The sequence below is a fragment of the Hippopotamus amphibius genome, chromosome 2 (genome assembly GCF_030028045.1).
Source record: "Hippopotamus amphibius kiboko isolate mHipAmp2 chromosome 2, mHipAmp2.hap2, whole genome shotgun sequence".
In the NCBI taxonomy this organism is placed as follows: Eukaryota; Metazoa; Chordata; class Mammalia; order Artiodactyla; family Hippopotamidae; genus Hippopotamus; species Hippopotamus amphibius.
The window spans coordinates 193,423,398-193,443,162 of record NC_080187.1 but is presented as its reverse complement, the minus strand read 5'-3'; the positions used below and the strand labels follow the sequence as shown (position 1 = coordinate 193,443,162).

At 37.2% G+C, this 19,765-nt stretch overlaps 1 protein-coding gene across 8 annotated transcripts in view; it reads right to left on the bottom strand.

Moving 5' to 3' along the window:
* The window catches only part of AP4E1 (adaptor related protein complex 4 subunit epsilon 1), a 102,206-nt gene that overhangs the window by 29,816 nt on the left and 52,625 nt on the right, over positions 1-19,765 (bottom strand). For 6 of the 8 annotated variants that reach the window (XR_009051366.1, XR_009051364.1, XR_009051360.1 and 3 more), the window contains 3 exons: positions 18,544-18,701; positions 17,397-17,539; positions 14,119-15,890 (listed from right to left, as the gene is read on the bottom strand). Coding sequence is in view for 1 of the 8 variants with exons in the window: in XM_057722184.1 (XP_057578167.1) it covers positions 15,852-15,890; positions 17,397-17,539; positions 18,544-18,701 (340 nt within the window). In the remaining 7 variants the exon portion in view is untranslated. Of the gene's footprint in view, positions 1-14,091; positions 17,540-18,543; positions 18,702-19,765 lie in introns of those variants that run through there. The other 2 variants (XM_057722184.1, XR_009051363.1) reach the window with 2 other exon arrangements.

The window sequence follows — 19,765 nt, the reverse complement described above, 5'->3', positions numbered from 1 at the left end:
GAATACAGTCTAGATCCCATTAGGCATCAAAGAAATGTTGAGTCCTTTCAGGTCTTTGAATAAACATAAAGGAGAGAAATGAACTTGATCAACTCTTGCCCCTACCCTCTGCTACCCCAGAGAGCTCTTTCCCCCAGTCCATCAGAGGCAGGGCAACCATATATCCTTGGTTTGCCAAGGACAATCTCAATATACAGTGGTCCTGGCATCACATCTTTTTAGCACATGTCCTGAAATTTTCATCTTTTAATAAAGTATTATTAAGAGGTAAAACTATAACACTCTTCGAAAGAAATATAGGTGAAAAATCTGCATAACCTTAGATAAGGCAATGATTTCTTAGATATGACACCAAATGCACAATCGAAGAAAAAATAGGTAAACCGGATTCATCAAAATTAAAAACTTTTATGCTTTCAAAAGATACTATTAAGAAAGTGAAAAGATAACCCAGAGAATGGGGAAAGTATTTACAAATCATCTGATAAAGGTCTTGTATCCATAATATATAAAGAACTCACAACTGAACAATAAAACAACAAATAACCCAATTTCAAAATGGGCAAAAGGTTAATAGAGATTTTTCCAGAAAAGACGTGATGCTCAGCACATGAAAAGATGCTCAACATCATTAGAATTAGGGAAATGCAAATCAAAACCACAATGATATTTCACTTTACCCACTTCACACACTAGATATAACAAAAATAACAGACAATAACAAGTGCTGATGAGGATGTGGAGAAATTTGAAGCCTCCTACGTTGCTGTGGGAATGTAAAATGGTGAAACCACTGTGGGAAACCATGTGGCAGTTCCTCAAAAGGTTCAATATAGAGTTACCATATGACCCAGCAATTTCCTAGGTATATATCCAGGAGAACTGAAAGCATATATTCATGTAAAAATTTATACACAAATGTTCACAGTAGCATTATTCATAATAGCCAAAAAGTGGAAACAATCCAAATGCCCAACAACTGGTGTGGATAAACTAAATGTGGTATTATCCATACAACGGAATACTAACAATAATAAAGTATTGTAAAATGCTATAACATGGATGAATCTTATGCTAAGTGAAAGTAGCCAGACACAAAAGATCACATATGGTATGATTCCATTTTTATAAAACATCCAGCATAGGAAAATCCATAGATACAAAATAACATTAGTGGTTGCCAGAGGTTGGGGAGAAGATGAAATTGGTACACTAACTGCTAATAGGCACAGGGTTTCTTTCGGGGTTGATACAAATTAGATAGTGGTGATGATTGTACAACAGTTAATATACTAAAAAACACTGAACTGTACACTTTAAAATGATGGATTTTACTTTATATGAATTACATCTCAACAAAAAAGGCTAAAATTTAACAAGTGCATATGGTCTTCAGAGAATATTATCAACAATTTCAAATACTAATCTAACTACAAAATGCAACTTTAAAGAAGATTACAGGCAACTTTGGTGATCAGATAACCAATGTAAAGACGTTAACTTTTGCTTTGATACACATAGATTTGTGTTGTTTTTTTCTACAAAATTTGTTGAAAATAGTTTTATATTTTATTAATCCACCAATATAACAAAAACAATTTGTTCATCAATGAATATTTCAAAAATTATATAATTCAAATGATATTTAAGCCATCATTCCCTTTTAAGTGCCTTAGTTTCCACCATAGATTATTTGATCACCCTACTTAAAAAGAAATAATCCAGAGTAACAGGTAATAGCTCCTCCGTACCCAGAGGAAGCAGGACACTGCACACCCTTACAGAGGAGAAGGTCTCCTCTAAAAACCTTGGGGGGTGGGGGTGGGGACTGGGGTGGGGGCGGGGGGGGGCAGGGGGGTGCTCCTGCAGTTACCTGTGTCCCTACCACCACCCCACTCTGCCATCTGGATAGTTCCCCCAAACTGAGAGCTCCCTAAGGGCAAGGACCCGGTCTCATTCCCCAGGAACTAGCACATGACTGACCTATAAAAGGTGCTCAAATGATGAAAGGGAAGAAATAAGGGGAGGAGCAAGCGCAGGAGGGAGGATTACCCCCACTTGCTCTGTTCCTGAAGTCCCAATCCTCTGACAGTCATGTCACCCTCTGTTCTCTAGTATGAGGTCTGGGAAGAAGCATGGGAAGCCTGGCGTGACAACTGGCACTTGTCCCTTCTCCTATCTGGGCTTCTGGGACTGGTAGCAGCGCCTCCCTGGATCCACAGAAAAGCCTCCCAACCAGCCTCAGATAGAGACACACATCCCCTGACCTCTGATCCTGAAGCCCTGGGCTTGCTCCTAGCACTTTGGACAGTAGTTGGTGGTCTGACGATTCTATACTATGCCCTGTTGAAAGCAGTCAGGGCACAATGGCCAAGAAACTTAATATTAAGAGGATCTCAGGTTGATGTGGCTGAAATAATTCTTTATTTCATTAAATAACTATGTACACACCTCTGTGTGTGTGTGTGTGTGTGTATCTGTGGCTGTATGCTGGATTAACTTCTTATCACTCAATTTTGATGGTGATTGTTCTTCTAATACAAAACAAAACAAACGAAAAATACCAGTGAATAATCAATTATCAATGCTTAATTTGTTAAACATAGTTTTCCTCTGGCTTCACAATTACCTGCTTTAATTAAATAAAATAATCACAGCACTATACAATTTCCTGACCCAAATGCCAAATTAATCTAAAATAAAAAGAAATTATTGTAATTTCTCAATTTTCTTCAGACTTGCTGGACTTTTGTCACGCAGAACGGCTTCAAATCTGGAAATAATCAAGAAAAGAAAAAGCAAAATGTGTCTCTTTACAGTAGAAAAAGAAAAACCCTCCTGGTGACAGGCTTGTCATCTGCTCACAGAAGTTGCAGCACTTACTTACTGGCAGAACTCCCAAAGGGACAGCTGCTCCTCACCAAAGCCAAGAGGTGTGAAAGAAAACAAAGGAAAAAGGAAATAAGAAAATAGGCAGAGGTATTCAAGGATGATTATAAAGTCTCAATCTAAGTCCTAACTCTGCGGCTAGATATCTGTGTGACCTTAGGCAAGTCATTTAGACTCTCTGAGCCTCAGTTTCCTCATCAATAAAGTAGGAAAATAATATCTGTCTTCAGGGCTTTAGGGAAATTAAGCCCATGATAGTGTGTGGAACAAGCCTCTGACCCAGCGGAACACAGTAAATGTTTCCTGGTTGTTGTCATGACAAATTACTTTTCTTTGGAGGCGTTTTGGATTTAATTAGGGGTAGAAAGTCATTATAGATAGTACATAAATTATATATATTATATACAGAGGAACTTGCAGAATACAAGTTGGGAACACAATGTGAGGGAAGTCGATATTTTTTAATTTTATTTTATTATTATTATTTTTTAGCCATGCCAGGCAGCATGCAGGATCCTAGTTCCCTGACCAGGGATCGAACCTGTGCCCCCTGCAGTGGAAGCATGGAGTCTTAACCACTGGACCGCCAGGGAAGTCCTAGAGGTTGATATTTTAAATCAACTTTGTACTCTCTAATACAGAGAGAACCACTAAGTTTCATTTCGAGTGGCAACTCAGACTAACTAGCCCAAAGTGCTATGGCAGAAAGGATTCTGAAGCTGAGTCCTGAATCCAAGGGCCGGAGAAATGTGATAGACTGTGATGTCCGCCCCAATCTCAGAAGAGAAAGCGATGGCAAAAGCCATTCCTGACCTTCTATGCACAAAGGACAAATCTGCAATGACTTGGGTAGCCAACTTCAGAAGAGAAACTCAGACAAGTAAAACAACCCAACAAAAATGCCAATACTGATAAGATCTATGGCATTACAGGGACAACTCTTCAGGAATATCCTACTTTTCTGACTACTGTCCTTGAAACTTGAGGAAAGGGTTGGGAAGGGATACTCTGTTGGACAGCCCAGGAGCTGACAACACTTTCAACACTTATAAGTTTCATGTCCTTGGAAGGAAACTTTAAGAAACAACAACCCTCTTCCCTGCTCCTTCACTCCCCAAAATACCTACTATTCACAAACAAACCAGAAGTTCAAAGTCCACAGTATTCTCCCACAAGGAACATTCCAAATACCACTGCCAATACTGGAGAAAGTTCACCTTAGATTGGCCTAGCAAGGAACTCAGCCTGGAGCTGCTCCAGCAAAGGCCTCTGCTTGTGCCCTTCTGGCCTGTCTGGCAATGTCTGCTTATGCAAGTCTTCAGAGGCTTCATTCTGATGGGGCAATTTAGGAAGTCCTCTTCTACTCCACTCTGTTTTCTGAATCAGCACTTAGCTGCCACAATAAGGGGCTCTCCCTTTTGATGCCAATTGCACTCCCTAATTGTAGGCTCATCATCTTCAATAACCTGTCCAAACCTAAAACATACAGAGGAGGGTTCTGTGTCTACAAAGAGTAACATATGCCTCTTCCTTCTAAATTTTATACTGAATTTGATCAAGTGCCTCAGGAATTCCTAAAACAAGGTAGGAATGTGTCCTTCATGAAATCAAAACCTGGTTAGGGCACTACCTCTTTTGGCCAAGAGTAACAAGAACTGAATTTACTTCCTTGCTTTAAATAACTAGGAAACTAGAGAAATTATATGGAATCATGATTTGTTTAGACATTGAAAAACAACCAGCACGGGACTCTAATTTCCCTGAGAGAAGGGAAACAAAACCAAGGCAAGCCTTGTGACTGTCCCACCTTACTAGCTGAAAGCAGTTTCCAGGGCACAGGATAGGGAGGAAAAGTTCTAAGAGTTCAGGGAGGCCAGGATGGCTAGATTTGGGGATGGAAATAGTTTATGTTTCACCAGCCAAAGTGCCCTTATGCTACAGAGGTAGAATCCTCAGAAAGGTGTTGCCTAGGGGGGATAGATTAACCCTAGACTAAAGACTGTTCAGGACCAAGCCTATTAAACCTTAAAGGCAGGTCTTGAAAAGATCGGTCTGATTCCAAGTACCTTAACCAAGCACCAGAACAAACCCAAACACCACGTAAAAGAATACAGTAAAATCCAGCACCCAACAATCTAAAATTCACAATGGCCGGCACCTTGTTAAAAAAAAAAAAAAAATACTAGGTATGCAAAAAGGCAGAAAAATATGACCAATAACAGGAAAAAATACAATCAGTAGAAACAGACACAGGCCCCATGTATAATGGTTAGCGCTCTGGACTCGGAAACAGACACAGAAATGACAGAGATGCCGGAATTATCCAACAAAGACATTAAACAGCTATTAAAAATACACTCCATATGTTTAAGAAAGTAGAAGAAAACCTGAGCACGATGAAGAGAGAACATGAAGATATAAAACAGACCCAAATGGAACCTCTAGAGATGAAAGATATTATGTATGAATTGAAAAACACATTAATAGCATTGAGAAACACATTCATAGCAGTTTAGACAAAGGTAAGTTAGATACAGGAAGGAGAAAAAGACAAGAAAAAATAGATATCAAATTCTCCCAGAAGCTGAGGAAAATTCTTCCATTTATTTATTTGTTTACTTATTTATTTATTATGTTTTGGCCATGCTGTGCAACAATGTGGGATCTTAGCTCCCCGACCAGGGATCAAACCCACACCTCCTGCATTGGAAGTGCAGAGTCTTAACCACTGGACGGCCAGGGAAGTTCCCGGAATTCTTCCTTTTAAGAAGACATGATTCTCTTGGAATTGCCATTAAAGTTTAAGGATAATGGATTTAATGTTAGGATTAGCAGCAAAGCGGGAATAATCGCTGATTGTTTTTTCTAGATTTGATCTTTGTAGGTCTATAAATTGAGATCTTGGTTGAATGTTAGTTCCAAGACAGCACTGTCCCATAGAAATATCATGCAGTCACATGGAAGTTTAAATTTTCTAGTAGCCACACTAAAAAGAAATAGGTAAAATTAATTTTAATAATATATTTTTAGTCTAATATGTTCAAATATTATAATTTCAATATTGTTAATATAAAATTTTAACATTTTATATTTTTTGTACTAAATCTTTAAAATTCAATGCTTATTTTATACTTAAAATACATCTTAGTCCTGACTAGTCACATGTCAAGGGCACAGTTACCACTAGTGGCTAGTGGCTAATATACTGGACAGCATAAGTCTATGCAGTTGCATTAGTCAGGGTAACGTTAGGTGTTGTAACAAACCCAAAAATCTCAGTAGCTTAACACAACCCAAGACTTATTTTCAATTCAAAGAACTCTGCCTCATTCGGGGACTCAAGCTTCTTTTGGCTAATGCCTCCATTGTCTCTTTTCTGGAGACTCCCTGGATTCTCTTTTATTGACTGATTGATTGGCTGATTGGCTGCACTGGGTCTTTGCCGTAGCAGGCTCTCTCCAGTAGCAGCGAGCGAAGGGGACCAGCCTTCACTGTGGTGCATGGGCTCCTCACTGTGGTGGCCTCTCCCGCTGCGGAGCACAGGCTCTAATCGCGCATCCCTCAGCAGTTGAGGCACATGGGCTCAGCAGCTGCAGCTCTCGGGCTTATTTGTTGCTCTGTGGCATGTGGGATCTTCCTGGAGCAGGGATTGAACCCGTGTCCCCTGCATTAGCAGGCGGACTCCCAACCAGTGCGCCACCTAGGAAGTCCCTCCCTGGAGTCCTTTATCCAGCCACCCAACGAACAAAGAGTAAGAGCATGCCACTGAAGGAGAAGCAGCTACCGGTACAAACTCTCCTCAGAGCAAACCACCATCACACAAGAGCCCAGCCAAACCACATACACACTTAAGACCTCTGCCTGTATTCCATTTGCTAACATTCCATTGGCCCTACCAGTAAGAATGGAAGGAGAAAGGAGATGCGGAATGAAATATGCTGAACAAAGAACCATCACATAGTGGATGGTTCAGTTTGAAAAGTCTTTGGAAAAGGAGAAATTAAAGCTAAGCAGCTGTTGTGTTTCCTTCTCCACTGGTAGTGGTAGCCTTGCTGCTCCCATATTCTTCAAGAAAGATACAGCATAGATTAGTAATAAGCAAAAATACAGTGTGAAAACACTGCTTATTATAGAAAATGGCTCAAACTTCATTACTAGGAGCCTCTTAATGAGCTACAATGTTTTTTTAGAAGCCGCATTTTTTAAACTGTAAAATAAAACATAGATGCAGAACATCACACTATACAAATGGATAACATAAATTATTTTTTCTGATTTTATTGAAGTAGAGTTGATTCACAATGTTGTGTTAATTTCTGCTGTACAGCAAAGTGATTCAGTTACACATGTATTTTTTTCATGTTCTTTTCCTTTATGGCTTATCATAGAATATTGAATAGAGTCCCCCGTGTTGGACAATAGGACCTGTTGTTTATCTATCTGCATATAATAGTTTGCATCTGCTAATCCCAAATTCCCAATCCTTTCCTCCCCCAACCCCCCCTCCTTTGGCAATCACAAGTCTGTTCTGTGTCTATGAGTCTGTTTCTGTTTTGTAGATAAGTTCATTTGTGTCATATTTTAGATTCCACATACATGTGATATCAAATGGTACTTGTCTTTCTCTTTCTGACTACTTCATTTAGTATGATAATCTCTAGGTCTACTCATGTTGCTGCAAAAGGCATTATTTCATTTTTATAGCTGAGTAGTATTCCATTGTGTATATATACCACATCTTTAACCATTCATCTGTCTATGGACATTTAGGATGTTTCCTTGTCTTGGCTATTGTAAATAGAGCTGCTATGAACATAGAGGTGCGTGTACCTTTTCAAATTACAGTTTTGTCTGGGTATATGCCCAGGAGTGGGATTGCTGGACCATATGGCAACTCTATTTTTAGTTTTTTGAAGAACCTCCATACTGTTTTCCATAGTGGCTGCACCAATTTACATTCCCACCAATAGCGTAAAGGGTTCCCTTTTCTCCACACTCTCTTCAGCATTTGTTATTTGTAGACTTTTTAATGATGGCCATTCTGATTTGTGTGAGGTGGTACCTCACTGTAGTTTTGATTTGCATTTCTTTAATAATTAGCAATATGACCATCTTTTCATGTGCCTATTGGCCATCAGAATGTGTTCTTCAGAGAAATGCCTATTTAGGTCTTCTGCCCATTTTTTCGATTGGGTTGTTTTTTTCTTTTTTTACTGAATTGCATGAGCTGTTTGTATATTTTGGAAATTAAGCCCTTGTCAGTCGCTTCATTTGCAAATATTTTCTCCCAGTTCATAGGTTGTCTTTTCATTTGTTTTCTTTTTATGGTTTCCTTTGCTGTACAAAAGCTTATAAGTTTTGATTAGGTCCCATTTGTTTATTTTTACTTTTAACTTAATAAATGATTAATAAGTGGGAAACTGTTGTAATACCATCCAGGTCAAGAAATAATACTTTGCCAACCACCCAAAAAGGCCTCAGAGGGCCCACACACAATCCTATCACAATCTCCTCTCTGCCCCAAAGTAACCTTACCCTACGTTTATTAAAATCATTTCCTGGCATTTCTTTTAATACCCAATTGTGTATCCCTAGACACTATAGTTTAGTCTTGCCCATTTCTAAGAAACTTATGTCTCTTTTAATCTGAAGATTCCATTCCATCTCTTTCTTTTCCTTATCTGTTGAAGGTCTCTAGGGTTTTCCATAGTCTGAATTTTGCTGACTGCAAACTTGTAATGCACTTTAACTTATTCCTCTCTCCACTGTATTTTGAGTTTCAAACTAGCAACTTCATCCAGAGACTTGAACAAACTCAGATTATTCTATCACTTTGGTTAAGACTGTAGGTGATTTTGTATTCTTTCATTGGGAGGCACAAAACATCTAGTTGCCTTTCTTTTTGGTATTAACAGTCTTTGGTGTTCAATACCTACATCTATTAATCCATTGAAGATTGCAAAGTACAGATATTCTATCACTTGTTTTTCACTTATTAGCAGGAATAGTTTATTAAGAGATGCTTCTCTTTATCTTTAATGGTAGTTTTCAAGACAATGAATTTATTCTGTACAATCCTCCAACAGTAAGCATTATGAACTCAAGGATTTAAGCATATTTGGATTTCAATGCATACCTGTATTGAAGCTCAAATTCTCATTTTTGGCCAGTGGGAGCCTCTTTGAGTTAGCTACTGTGTCCTTTGTTATGACTTTAGTGGTCTTTGATAGATTCTTTGCTACCCGATATAAAAGATATTTCAGGCTCATTTGTATAATTTCTGTCCCAGACCTGGAATCAACCATTTCTCTGAGAAGCCTTAGTTTCTTTTAGTGGGAAATAGTGTTATAATATTTCAGGACCATAATCTGGGCAGTAGGGGCATGTGTGTGTGTGTGTGTGTGTGTGTGTGTGTGTGTGTGTCTCCTCAACACAAAATGAGAACTACAGAATTTATTCACCATCTTCTATATTATATCTGTATTTACTTTCCTCCACTCTGAAAATCTTGGTCTCAAGGATACAGACTATGATAAAATTTAAATATCCCATAATTACTCATCTGTTTAATCCCACATTACACAGAGCCTCAGATACTACTACCACTGCTGATATAATTACAAAAAAATTTTTGATTTTGCATATGCTTTTTATATGTCCCCCTTCTTTCAGTTGTACTGTATCTGCATTGTCAGTACCTATAGCTATTATGTACTATACCTTCTCCCTTTGAATTCCCATTTATTCCTAGTTCTATAAACAACCATATACTTAATGCTTACAACCAGTCCTTATGAATCCATTCTCTAGCAGCTTCCTCAGGAAGGGTTCATAGGAACAATACTCCTTGACTACTTATATGTTGATAGCAGTTTGTGCTCTTTAAACTTGGAGATCAGTTTTACTGACAGCAAATGCCTTGGTTCACATCTTGCTTTATCTAAAATATATCATCCTATTTTATTCTGGCATAAAGCATGTCTCAAAGTCTGAAAATAATCTAACTTCTTTTCAACTCACTTGCTATTTTTTTCTTAGATAACCAAGGAATTTTTTTCTATTTTTAAAAGAGTTTAGTAATGTTACTAGAATGTTTTGTCTTGGTGTTTATCAGTTGATAGTCTTAGGTACACAATGTACTCCCTCCAGTTTCAAATTATTTTTCTAAATTGTACTTTCAGGAATGTCACCTTGAGTTACCATGTTTAGGATTTATTTTTGTCCTGTGCTTTGGATTTCTTCTTCAGGAGCTCCTAAGTCCATATGTTGGACCTTCTTTGCCTCTCTTCAATATTTGGTACTTTCTCTTGAATATTTACTGCTATTTCATTTATTTTTAAAAATCCTCTTTTTCATCCTCTATTTCCTTTAAGACATTATTTTTTTGTGTTTATTCACTTTGGTATTTCTTCTAGTTTAGTTTTCAGTTTTGAATTTTTTTAAAATTTCTATTTCTCTCCTAATTTCAGTCACTTCATTTCTGAGTTTATACAGCACTAATATATGTTGTTCTTTCACATCGTAAATCATTTTTAAAATTTCCTCTAGCTTGTTTTGAAACATAGGTTAACAGTTTTGATCTATTTTGTGAGCATATTATACTAGCGTGCTTTCGTTTTCTGTAGGGATATTATCCCACTTCTTAATCTCTCTCTCCAAGTTTATATGTCATTTGACCATAGTATTTTTCTATTGCTTATATTTTTATAAAATTATTTTCCTAAATATTTAGAGACATGGTTGAAAATAGCTTCTCTAACTTCACAAAGCCTTCTTTCTTCTGTTTTCTCTATAATGTTAAAAAATATGGCAACTTACTTTCTGATGTTTTCTGGCTATGCTAAAGTTCCTCACTTTTATCTGGACCCTCTCTTTCCTTCATCTTTACTGCCCCCTTTTTCCTTTTCCATAATGATGTTAATAAGCTGATATAAGAAACTAACAGATTATGATCTCATGAACCACTATGTGCATTACTTCATTTCACAGTAATCTTTAGGTATTATTATTATCCCCATTATACAGATGAGAAACTGGGGCACAGAGTGTTTAAGTAATTTGCCCAAAAGCACAAATGAGTAATTAGTGAAGCCAAGAATTAAAATTTGGCAGTCTGACTTCAATTTGCAAGACCCTCATCTCTCAAATCCTACCATGCTATCATTTTAAAATCAAGCCTAAGCTTGCTAAATTCAAACACTAAGCTGCTACTGCCAAACGACCTACAACTTTTTATATATTCATAAAACATTCCTTCTCTGTACCTACCCAATCTTTCCAAACAATGCCATTACTTACTTCCCACACACTCAATAGCTAATTACTTGCAATCAATCTCCACTGCAGGAAGGAGTGTGGGGAAAACACAATGAAAAACAATCTCACTGAGGAAGAGTGGAGTGAGATAGCATCTAAAATAGTGGTTTTCAAACTTGGCTTCATGTTGTGATTACCTGTGGAGTTTAAAAATAACGGAAGCCTATGTCTGACCTCTCAGAGAATCTGATTATGCTCTAGGGTATGAGATTTTAAAAAGGTCCCCAGTCTAGTGGACAGCACTGTGATTATACTTAGTAATATCATGTTGTATATTTGAAATGTGCTAAGACCTTAAGTGTTCTCACCACACACAATGTGAAGTGATGGATGTGTTAATTAACTTGATTGTGGTAATCATTTCACAATATATATTAAATTATCCTGTTGGACAACTTGAAAAAATCACACTGCACAACCTAAATATGTATAATCGTGTGTGTGTGTGTGTGTGTGTGTGTGTGTGTGTGTGTGTGTGTCTATTGATGCATTTTTTTTCCCCACACCACCAAGCAATTCCAATTCTGAGTGGGCACACACTGGCTGTCCTACAAATTAACTCAATTCTGACACTACCTGGAAATACCATCAGATCTTACAAGTTAAAGGCTCCGTTTCACAAGACTGTGCCACTTCAGACACCAATCACAAGTCCAGGTTGTCACCTATGCTGCTGATCCAATGACTATAAACTGGAGGGTCCCATAACCCACTTCTCAGGTTCAATTAATTTGCTAGAGTGGCTCACAGAATTCGGAGAAACATTTACTTATGTTTACCAGTTTATTATAAAGGATATTAATATAAAGGATACAGATGAAGAGCCAGATGAAGAGGTACACAGGCTGAGAAACAGAATGGTCCCAAGCACAGGAATCTCTGTCCTCACTGGAACTGGGTTGTGTCCTCTCCCAGAATGTTCACCAACATTCACCAACACAGAAGCTCATCAAATCCCTTTGCGATAATTCTTTTAGAGCTTAATCTCCAGCCCCCAAGCCTTCCCCTTCCTTGAGGTCAGTGGGTAGGGCTGAAAGTTCTAACTAATTACTTGGTTTCTCTGGTGACCAGCCCCTTTCTGGGCCCCACTCCAGGGTCATCGCATTAGCATTAACTCAGGTGTGCTCAAAAAGGCTTCTTATGAGTAACAAAAGATACTCCTATCACTTCTGTAAGTGAAGACTGGTCCAATATTTGGGTTCAAATCATTTCACCTTTCCCATAGCTCAAAAAAACTCTTCTATTTAACCCCATCAACCATCAACTAAGATGAAAAAACTAAATACTTACACCTTGATATCCATCATCAATGAAGACCAGCTTGTTCTAGCCACTGATATTACTTTCACCTTCATTAAATTATGTGGTAGCAAATCAGACCAAATGCCTCTCCTTAAGAATATATATGCCTTGCCTCTGTTCCTATTTGTCATATAATATAAAGGGTGGAGAAGATGTGCAATTAAACAAATTTCTAATTATTTTTCTCTCACTGAAGCACAGTCTCTAGGCTCTAGTCTCTATCTATTTGACATAAGTCTTGCCAGACCCCATCAGGGAAAAAACTTCCTGTAGTCAGCCATTTAGTCACATTGGCAATTTAATATTTTAAGAAAGGAAAAGTACTCATCCACTTAGGAAAACAGGTTAAAATAACTAAAGGAAATTGACTCCTTCTCTTGGATAAAAGCCCACAATCTAGCTGCAACAACAAGGATCCACTATTTTTTCAGCCTTATTCCAGTAAACTTGTTTGACTTTCCCCACTCGTAGGCCCATATTCTCTGCATCCAGGCCACAATCTTTAAGTTCTCAAGGTTCTCTGGGACTCATTTTGTGGGTATCCTCCTATCCTAGATCCATGCACCTACCATAAAGTTTCCCATGTGATGCAAATGAAACACATTTCCTTTTAAGTAACCCTTTTTCCTGCGAGTTATCCCAGAGGGACTGTTCTTTCCCAACTTCCCTGACGCTATTGACCTTATTAATGTCAATATAGTTGTCTCTCCCATTATCATAGTTCCCAATTTTCTAAAGAAACAGGTGATACTACTTTCACTGGTAAATCTGCCTTATCATATTCATTAGCTCCCTATCTTTAACTTCACTGACCAAATGTCTACTGCTTTCTGTTCTAGAACAAGTTCTTCTAGACCAGTAAGACATCATGGACATCTGACATATTACAGAAAAGTCCCCATTCTCCAAGTCATAATTTCTATCTGTAATCACACTGCATTTGCATAGAGATTTCTTAAATGACATGGCAAGTTCTCACAGGACTTAGCCTTAGGCTGGTAAGGGTCTCATTAAGTGGTCATATTTCCTCTCTCCCACTTGGTACAAACTGGCACAAGCTATTTTCACTAGAACCCTTTTCTGCTGACATATTTATAAACCAAATCAGATCACTTTCATTTCTGGGAGAGCCACAGGATTACTAAAATCAATCCCTGGATATTACCAGGTCTCAGATTACCTATTTTAAGCGAACAGGTTTCTTTAGTCATTCATTCATTCAATAAACTGAGTGACTGTTAAGTACCAGGTAAAAGGGAGATAAAAATATACATCAGGTTTCTAACCATAAAAAGCTCATAGTCTCTCATTATGCATAAATATAACAAGTAACTTTCATATAATCATTAACCCCGGCCCATTTGGCTGAAAGCGACCCTTCTTTTTCATTACTGCAGTGGGTAGGAGGCATTTAAACCTCCTTTACCTTCCGTGCCCCAAAGATGGGGTTTCAAGTCTCAGAACATTTTTCCTGCTATACATTGTAGCCAACAAGAGGCATCAGTGAGATTTAAACATCATTTCTGATCTAGCTTTGCGTTTTAGGAAACACAATGCAGAGATGGCCAGGTGACTCAGAGTCTTTGGACACTAAGCCACCACCGGACTTACCGTGTTTCTTGCATCTTGAGGAGAGGCAATACAGAAACAAAACACTCTGCTTTGAATGCTCTGGTCAGGCTAAGATGAAAGCAGGGGATATGGACAGGCACCTGCTGATCGATCCATACTCTAGCCTGTCAGAAGCCCATAAAGTTCTCTCTGAACGTAACAAAGAAAGAGCAGTATCTTTACTTTTAACAAATTAAATGACATTCTTCAGGGCTGTAATGAGTATACTACTCTTTTCATCCCATTCCAGTTGCTTTTGCTCTTTTTAGCTAATGCCTACCTAGTTAATGAATAGGATTACCTTTATTCAGTTATTTAGATGATAAAGAAAATATAGACCAAAGAACAATACAGATCACTTTGTATTTATTACATGTTTAACTGAATTTTTTCAAATTACAGAATTCAACTCCAAAATAAGGTAATCAGTGCTTAGTAAGTTGTTACTCATTTGCATTTTTCCCTCCTAAATTTTTAAAACAAAAAACACCTTAAAAGACATGTGAATAGGTTCAATGCACTTTTAGTGGCTCACAATCATGAGACAAAGACCACATTTATCCATTAAAAAAAAAAAGAAGCTCGATATTTTAAAATATTTGTGACATGAATTAAAATGAAGGAAAAAATAAAATACTGCATTTTCACAATTGTTTTGGTAGATAACAGAATATTTTTTCAAATAATGCTCTGCTGCAGAGCGTATGCTGTGCTTGGCATGCTTGGCACATTAGCACTTGGTAATTGCTCAGCTTCCACCTGCAGTTTTTTCAGAAGGACCCTTACTCGGGGTCCACATTCCCCTGAGACTAATCTGCCTGACGCCACGGGGACTATTTCTGGTGGGAGATTGATCCTTCTTTCCTGTCTTCCCTTTATTCTCCCCAGAGTCACACTTGTTGCCACCTGCATTCTCACCAAAGATGCCCAGCACAGAACTCACACAGCTGAGTCTCCCCACCAATAGCTCTCACTCCAGATGTTGCCCCTTTACTTGACTAACTTATGAGTATAAGGTAAAGAGACGATCTGCCAACAAAACTCATTCTTCCTACTTCATAGTCACATCTCCTACAATGCAAAAAAGGTTGGTGATGCCTGATCTAGAACTTAAAACATTAATTAGTTTAGGCAGAATATTTGCTGCTCTGAAGTTCTTTAAAATCTACTCTTTCCTATTACTGGTTTTTTTTTTAAACCATAAAAATATAAAAATGTAAACACCCTACTAAACATTTCAGTAGAAACCCTGTTACCCTACTTTTCATGTATTGAGTTTAGAAAGAACAAAAGCGACACCATCTTCCCCCTGGCAGACCCAAAATCATGCTCCCAGACCTAACCTACCATTACACATTTCCCACCATTAGCACTGTAGGCCAAGCATGTCTCTCATGGCAACTACTGCTGCCACCCACAGTAGCTTAGTGTAATCTCTCCCAGCTAGCTGTCCATCTGCTTGCTGGGCACCTATACCCACTGTTCCACACTCAACCCAGCCTTGGTGACCATACAAATACATGGAAGCAGAGACACAAAAAGTTGAAGCACCTCTTTTGCCACACTCTACATTTCCTTGCAAAGTGAGGGGGGGCACTTTCTATCTCTCTGTCAGAGTATCAGCAGAACCAGGTGGGGTGGGAGGGTGCTGCTGACAGAGGCAGGAATAAAGAGAAAGTTGATGAGTCTAGCCACCAGTGTCCACCACTCCACCATCATTCACATTCCTTTCATCATGACAATGGCAGGAGCTTGAGGATGAATCTGATCATCTATTCAAAAGGAGAAACCTACTCAGGAAATTCTAGCCACTTACCGCTCTTGTAGCAAGGTTTTACTGTATGTTTTTTAAAAGCATGAAATTTACAAGATGTTATTTTTTTTTAGTGAGTAACTTAAAAATTAATTTTTTAAATGCTGCTTTTGTTTTTAGGGAGAGATATGCTAAACACAAATGACTAAGGAAATCTACCAGCTTTGGGGAATCCCCTCAGCATCTTTATCGGCTATGATTAACGAATAACCTAAAACCACAATTCTATACCTGGGTGATAAACAGTACCAATGGGTGATAAACTACCAATTAACCAGAGTATTAACTGCAATGACTTAAAACTATATTACCTGAATAGTTTCCATGGTGAAGTATCAGAAAAAGTGAAATAATAAATATTTTCCACAGCACCATAAGGTTTTATAAAATACTACTTTAGTTTTTAACATTAATGTATAATCTCAGGATTCTGGTCTATCATTCATATTAGGCTTAAACTCTTTTCTGACAGAGGACATATAGGCACAACCATAACATGAAAATCATATACAATATTTTACTGAAGAACCTGTATGGTATACTTAGTCACTCTTCTGGTTATATCCATTGAGTACTAGTGGATTCAAAGCCCAGGAAAGATGGTTTTGCAGTTTATACTCTAATTACAAATTTTAATTTGCCAAAAAAAAAAAACCCAAGTGGTAACTAAGATATTTGCCGTAAGTTTACTTTAGTACTGCGTGCTCTTACAGGCTTTGTTTCTATACGACAATATTCTGTAAATGGCTCTGAGTTTTTAACACAAAAATACAGTGATTCACTTTGAGTTTTAAAAATAAACACAAGTGGAAAACAAATTCTGTAGCCAAATTGTCTGCAATTATGTGTAACAAGTTATCTACAATAAAAATGGTACCACAGATTGGATCCCCCCAATATCCAACATATTCATCGATCTCCTTAACTATTAGTGTGTGCTGTGCCAACTTACTTCAATACTGATCTAAGCAAAACATTATTGAAAGTAATGACTTGCCTACCAAAAAGCATACACTGCATTCCAAAGCCAAATATGAATTCAATTTGGGATTAAGTTCATGTCTCCCCTCATTAATGCAGAGAACTGAGTTGGCTTCACTATAAATCATCTAGCACTAGAGTAAATCTGCTATAAAATTATTTATAACAAAATAAATATTTTCAGTCCCTCTACACTAAGTGATATATAAATCATTAGCAGTTTATAACATAAGCTTAGGTCACTTTTTGGGACCCAAACATACTGTACAATCCTGAGTAAAAGGTTAGGGGTACAGTTTCTTGGGGATCTTTCTTGATCAGGAATCATAAAGAAAACACATAAAACCACAACTTGCAATAATCCCCATTTTCATTAGAAGTACCATGAGTCCTTTTCACTTTGGTAAATAAGTTTATCCATGTAAACCATTTATTTTGATGGAGTAAAATATAAGCAAAACTTCTGCTAGGATCCCTCCATCACCTTTTGACACTGATACAGTAAATAGTCAGGAAGAGTAGAGCAGGAGGATCTGAACCACAGGGCTAACATGTCACCATGAACCCGGAAATGCAGCAAGCAGGGGATGGATGGGAGCAGCTGACAGGCCAATAGCCCTTCACTGCCTACAACAAAACAAAATAAGAAATTCTTTAACATAAAAACACTTCAATAGACATTTCTACAAAGATATACAAACGGCCACTAAGCACATGAAAAGATATTCAACATCACTAATCATTAAGGAAATGCAAATCAAAACTACAACGAGATACTACTTCACACCCATTAAGATGGCCATTATCAAAATAAATAAATGTTGGTAAGGATGTGAAGAAACTGCAACCCTCACTCACTGCTGAATGTAAATGGTGCAGTTGCTGTGGAAAACAATATGACAGTTTCTCCAAAAATTAAATACAGAATTACCATATGACTCAGCAATTCTACTTCTGGATATATAACCAAAAGAACTGAAAGCAGGAACTCAAACACAGATATCTGTACACCCATGTTCAAAGCAGCATTATTCACAATAGCCAAAAGGTGGAAGGAACCCAAGTGTCCATTAAAAGATTAATGGATAAACAAAATGTAGTATACTTGTACAATGGAACAGTACTCAGGCTTAAAAAGGAAGGAAATTTCGACACATAACATGGATGAACCTTAAAGACATTATGATAAGTGAAATAAGCCAGTCACAAAAGGTCAAATATTGTATGATTCTACTTAGATGAGATACCTAGTCAAATTCATAGAGACAGAAAACAGAATGGTGGTTGCCAACGGCCAGAGAGGTAGGGGCAATGAGGAATTAGTGTTTAATGGGTACAGTTTTAGTTCGGAAAGAGGAAAAAGTTCTGTAGATGATGGTGGCAATGGCTGTACAACATGAATGCATTTAACACCACTAAGCTGTACACTTAAAAATGGTTAAAATGGTAATTTTGTTATGTATATTTTACCACACACAAAAATTATTTAATAAAGCCTAAACAACACACTTAACTGATACTCATAACATGAAATACAGCTCTAAGAAATCTGACACTTATGAGTTGATTTGTTTTCTGATTGTAAGAAAGCTCCTATAAACACAAGATTGCCTTTGCAGAATTCTACAAACCTATAATGTCAACAACATGAAGTCTTAGTTCCTGTTGCAGGGCCTTTAAGGTAGAAGGCAGAGCAGCTTGAGATTCTGACATCTTTACATTTTGTTTCACATCATTTGCGAAGGACAACCAGAGTTTGCCAAAGTCTTCAGTTGAGATTTTTAATGGTCTGAAAATAATTTTTAAAATTAGATTTATGTCCATAAGAATTAAATGATTCTAAACAAACAAATACATTTCAAATGACTCATGGGAATAAATCATTATAAGCCTAAATCCCACAAAATCTATGTTTTTTAAACCAAATATGATTAGAATGCTTACCATCATCCTCCAACCTGAAGAAAGTGCTGAAAGCAGATGTTATTAAAGAACAAATGTCTTTTCAATAAATCACCCAGTTCTCTCTTTTTCTGAGTATTAGTCATTCCACCAAGTAATTTCATGAATCTTCCAAATATAAAACTTTTATGTATACTTTAGATTTGGGGATGAGATACTCTATCAAAGTCATGTACAAGAGTATGAATATAAAGACCGAGCACCTTAAGCAAACTGGACCAAGAGAAAGGATTTTAATAAATGTATTTTTTAAACGATTCAGGTGACTGAAGATCAAACAGTACCTCTGGGAGGAATTACAGGAAATTTTTATATTCTTATATTTTTCTATAGCATTTAAATTTTTATAATATGTATTGATTTTATAATTAGGAAAAAATTACGGAGGATTTTATTAATAAGCACAGAAGAACTTTGTGTCATATATGTTGTGCTTCTTCATGTTACTAATGCTCACCATGGGACATACCTTCATAGTCACAGAACGTAAGTGTTTTGAAGGCTAGATTCTATCTTTTCAGCACCACGGGTATAAATAAATACTCTTTGACAGACTGATAAACATGTTCTTACTAAAAGACTTTAAAGAATGAGCAAAAATTATAGTAGTCTAACACAGGTGGCTGTGTGAAGGTTAAAAAAAATTTCTGACATATTCATTGGTATTCTGCATTCTTGGTTCAGGCAGGCTTCATTTTTAAAAATGTTTGAATACAGTATACAATATATTCACAATACAAAATAAGAGCAGAAGGGTTGAAAGGTTGTTTTAAGTTATTTGGGTAACACTGTACAATGCTATTATAATACTAAATACTGTATCTCTAAAAAAAATTTAATAACTTTGTTGAATAATTTTCCTGCGGATCTCTAAAACTTAATGAACAGACT